Here is a 2,907-nt window from a genome sequence, read left to right on the forward strand (position 1 = left end):
CCGTCGCTGTGAGGTGCTGGGCCGGCCGGCGGGGGCGGTGCCGGGTCAGAGCTTTCCGCTCCGGTGCTCAGTTGTCCTCAGAAAGCCGCGCTGCGTTGTGCTGAGCCGCGGGCGGGCCCTGCCCACACTGGCAGCAGACAGCCGAGAGCAGTAACTGAATTCCCACTGCCGCTTCTTCTGTGCCACGTCTTACACGTGCTGTACACGAGCTCGGGGGCCAGCGAAGAAGTCAAAGTGCACAGCAGGATCTGGGGGCTCAGAAAGGGGCACCGTTCACGTGAGAGGAAACAACCCCAACGTGGGTTTACAGGGTGCTCAGAGCTGCATTTATGGTTCCGCTAAAGACGGCGAACACAGGCTAGCAGGTACAGCCTAGCTCAGGGGAAATGTGCTGTCAAGATCCCCTCAGCCCCTGCACCAGGTACATTTTTTTAAAATTATTTTAAATGCAGTTTTTATTTGACCTTCTAGAGTTTCTAGAAAAGTTATAAACAGATTACAGAGAGGTTTATAGTACCCAGGGAGGAACAATTCAATAAGGTAACTTGTCTGCATCTAAAATCAGACTGTCAAAAACATTTGTTTCAAAAGAAGGCTCTGTCAACCAGTGATCGTTACACCCTACATATGAAATTTCTCCAGAAGTTTTCCTACAAACTCTAAAAAAGGGGACTTCTGCAGATAAATGGAGGATTAGGGCCTTTATTCATTGTTCAGTAAAGGTGGGGGTGTGCTGTACATACTTCTAAACAAGCACTTAAAGAGTACTGCCAGCATGCAAAAGTTTAAAAAAAAAAATGAATTAGGTATCCAATGCAGAGATCACAGAAATTTATGCTAAGCATATCCTCCTAATATAAATGCTTCTCATAATCCAGAGCTGAGTAAGAAAAGCTATTCATTTAGTCCAGCTGACTTTGGGGATGTCATAGTGTTCAGTCAGAGTATCCAAGTGTCTGTTAAAATCCTAGGAGAGAAAAAAAAAAATGTCAACTTTCTGGAATATTGAACATGCTTTCTGCCTACTTTAAATTTAGTAATTCCAGATTAAATGAGTTGAAAATTTAGGTCAGTATCCCGTTAGTCAGCATCTTGTACCAGGTGCCACCGAGAAAGGTGCCAAAAAGCTATACAATAGACAGTTATGCAATGGATAGTCCAGTTGGCTTTTGATCTGAATCATGTGGATTTATATCCCTAACATCCTCTCATTATAAAATGATTAATCCATTTTTTGAAACCCACTGAATTCTAGGCTTTAATTGTATCCTGTGGCTGTTAGCCGTATGGGTTAGTTACCTTTTGGCAGCTTTCAATTTGTAGCCTTTTAAATTTAACTGAATAATTCTGTGTTCTTGTATTTAAAGACAATACACGATACCAATCAAATTTACCTTTCTTAGCCCACCAGTTTGATGTGTTCCTCTATTATCAACTTTTCTTTCTGTAAAGATTATCCTAATCCATCACATTTCATTACATTCATGCCTCAGTTAGTCTGGTACATATTCCAAGATCTGATGGCAAGAACTTTTGGTTCCAAGAGCTTTGGGAAAACCCTGGGAAGCCATGGGTTTCCTTCACAGGCTGGCACAGTTCCAGCCTGCAAGGGGCTGTGGGAAGCAAGACACAGGGTGTCACGTGCATGTGTGCGCATAGAAATGCATGCATCAGTTAGTCAGTGTGGTAGAGAGCATCTCCTGCCAGGTATGTCTACGGGGGCACAGGCAACAGTCGTGGGGGAAATGTACAGGTGATGCAGGGGCGGAGGGACAGGGCTTCAGCTGGGCCAGACCAACTCTGGGCAGAAGGTGCCTCCCTCCACAGCCCAGCAGGCGGGTCCCAGAGCGAGAGGGAGTGATGCAGTCCCATGGCTGCCAAGGTGAGGCACAACAGCAGCAGTGGCAGAGACTTGTGCCCCCTGCTGCTGCTGGGGAGGCAGGGGGCCTCATCTTGGCAGTGAGGTGCTCTCTCCCACGCTGGGTCCCACTTGCTGGGCTGCATAGGTGGCTCCTGCCCAGAGCTGGTATGGTCAGGCTGCAGCCCTGCACTCTATGCCCTGCTGTGGGCGCAGAAATTGGGCAGCACGTGCCCACACCCCACCACACTGCCTGTACCCACTCCCTCCTTATGCACTGGGGGGCTGGGGGCAACAGATCAGGAGTGAGGTGCACCAACAAGGGGCTTAAGGGTCTGGGGGCACAGGTAGTGTTCTCGTCGATCCTCCCAGTCTCAGGCTATGGGCTGAGAAGGGACAGGAGGATCTATGTGGTCAACCAAAGACTGCAGCGCTGGTGTCGTCGGGAAGGCTTTGGCCCGCTCTTGGGCGAGAGAGGCAGCGAGCTGCTGGGAAGAGATGGCCTCCACCTCTCTCCCCTAGGGAGGAGGCTCTTCTCAGCCAGACTGGCTGACCTGCTCCACCGGGCTTTAAACGAAGCCCGTTGGGGGAACGGGGGTACTACCGCCACTGCTGGCCCGCTGAGCAATCCTTGCAAAGCCAGCAGATCACGGCGCTTCAGGGAGCCCACCCCTGCCCCAGCCCTGGTAAAATCTGTGTGCAAGGAAGGAGCCCCCCAGGAGGCACTTGCCTGCCTGTACACTAATGCCAGGAGCTTGGGGAATAAGCAGGAGGAGCTCATCCTCATTCTCAGTGCAAACAATTATGATGTCATAGGGATAACGGAGACCTGGTGGGACTCCACCCATGACTGGACCACGGGGATAGATGGCTATACCCTGTACAGAAGGGATCGTGTAGAGAAAAGGGGCGGGGGGGTAGCTCTCTATGTTAAGGAAAGCTACACGTCCCTGCATGCCGATATTGGCAACCAGGGTGGATGGCTGGAGACCCTCTGGGTTAAAATCCGTGGGGAACACGGCACAGGGGACACAATGGTGGGGAGCGGT

The 2,907-nt window shown here is 50.5% G+C and overlaps 1 protein-coding gene and 1 long non-coding RNA gene across 3 annotated transcripts in view; one reads left to right on the top strand and one right to left on the bottom strand.

The window, feature by feature from the left end:
- The first annotated feature begins 20 nt into the window (after nucleotides 1-20).
- Nucleotides 21-2,907, top strand: part of CIB3 (calcium and integrin binding family member 3) — a 22,146-nt gene continuing 19,259 nt past the window's right edge. For both annotated transcript variants that reach the window (XM_006028860.3, XM_025210313.1), the window contains exon 1: nucleotides 21-421. In XM_006028860.3, coding sequence (XP_006028922.1) covers nucleotides 387-421 — 35 coding nt within the window. In that variant the 5' untranslated portion in view covers nucleotides 21-386. The remainder of the gene's footprint in view (nucleotides 422-2,907) is intronic.
- LOC112551131 overlaps nucleotides 441-2,907 on the bottom strand; it is a 5,395-nt gene continuing 2,928 nt past the window's right edge. Inside the window, exon 2 of the long non-coding RNA XR_003095299.1 lies at nucleotides 441-967. This is a non-coding gene — a long non-coding RNA (uncharacterized LOC112551131). The remainder of the gene's footprint in view (nucleotides 968-2,907) is intronic.

This window comes from Alligator sinensis, unplaced genomic scaffold (genome assembly GCF_000455745.1).
Source record: "Alligator sinensis unplaced genomic scaffold, ASM45574v1 scaffold1354_1, whole genome shotgun sequence".
Lineage (NCBI taxonomy): Eukaryota > Metazoa > Chordata > Crocodylia > Alligatoridae > Alligator > Alligator sinensis.